The sequence below is a fragment of the Condylura cristata genome, unplaced genomic scaffold, assembly GCF_000260355.1.
Source record: "Condylura cristata isolate star-nosed mole 26May11 unplaced genomic scaffold, ConCri1.0 scaffold00019, whole genome shotgun sequence".
Classification (NCBI taxonomy): Eukaryota; Metazoa; Chordata; class Mammalia; order Eulipotyphla; family Talpidae; genus Condylura; species Condylura cristata.
The window spans coordinates 27,639,667-27,640,109 of NW_004567120.1; the positions used below are offsets into that span (position 1 = coordinate 27,639,667).

Here is a 443-nt window from a genome sequence, read left to right on the forward strand (position 1 = left end):
GCCGGGCCCCGCGCGCCCACCTCGCGGCCCCGCAGGTAGTGCACCAGCGATCGACGCGTCGCCGGCCGCTTCTGCTTCCTGGGCTGCAGCGGCCCCTCTCCGTCCGCAGCCGCCGCCCCCGAGCCCTGCGACGACGGGCTCGGGGCACCCGCCTCGCCCGCGGGCGCTTTCCGCTTCCTGCTACCTGTTTGCTGCGGGGCCATGGTGGGCGGCGGGCAACTGAGTGGCAGTAGCGACGGCGGCGGCGTTGGTGGCGGTGGCGGTGGCGGCGCGGCGGCAGCGGCTGCGGCGGCAGCGCGCTGCACCCCTGTAGGGGACGGGGGGGACCGTGGCGCCTCCGTGTCTGCTGGCAGCGTGGGCTCTCAAGAGCCAGAAGGTTATGGTAACGGGGGGGAGGGGGACGAGGGGTCTACCGAGTCCTGGTCGCGGCGGCCGGGCAGGAG

At 76.1% G+C, this 443-nt stretch overlaps 1 protein-coding gene across 1 annotated transcript in view; it reads right to left on the reverse strand.

The window, feature by feature from the left end:
* The window catches only part of LOC101630523 (DDB1- and CUL4-associated factor 12-like protein 2), a 1,624-nt gene extending 1,421 nt beyond the window's left edge, over positions 1–203 (reverse strand). The window contains exon 1 of the mRNA XM_004685783.1: positions 21–203. Coding sequence (XP_004685840.1) covers positions 21–203 — 183 coding nt within the window. The remainder of the gene's footprint in view (positions 1–20) is intronic.
* Positions 204–443: the final 240 nt, after the last annotated feature.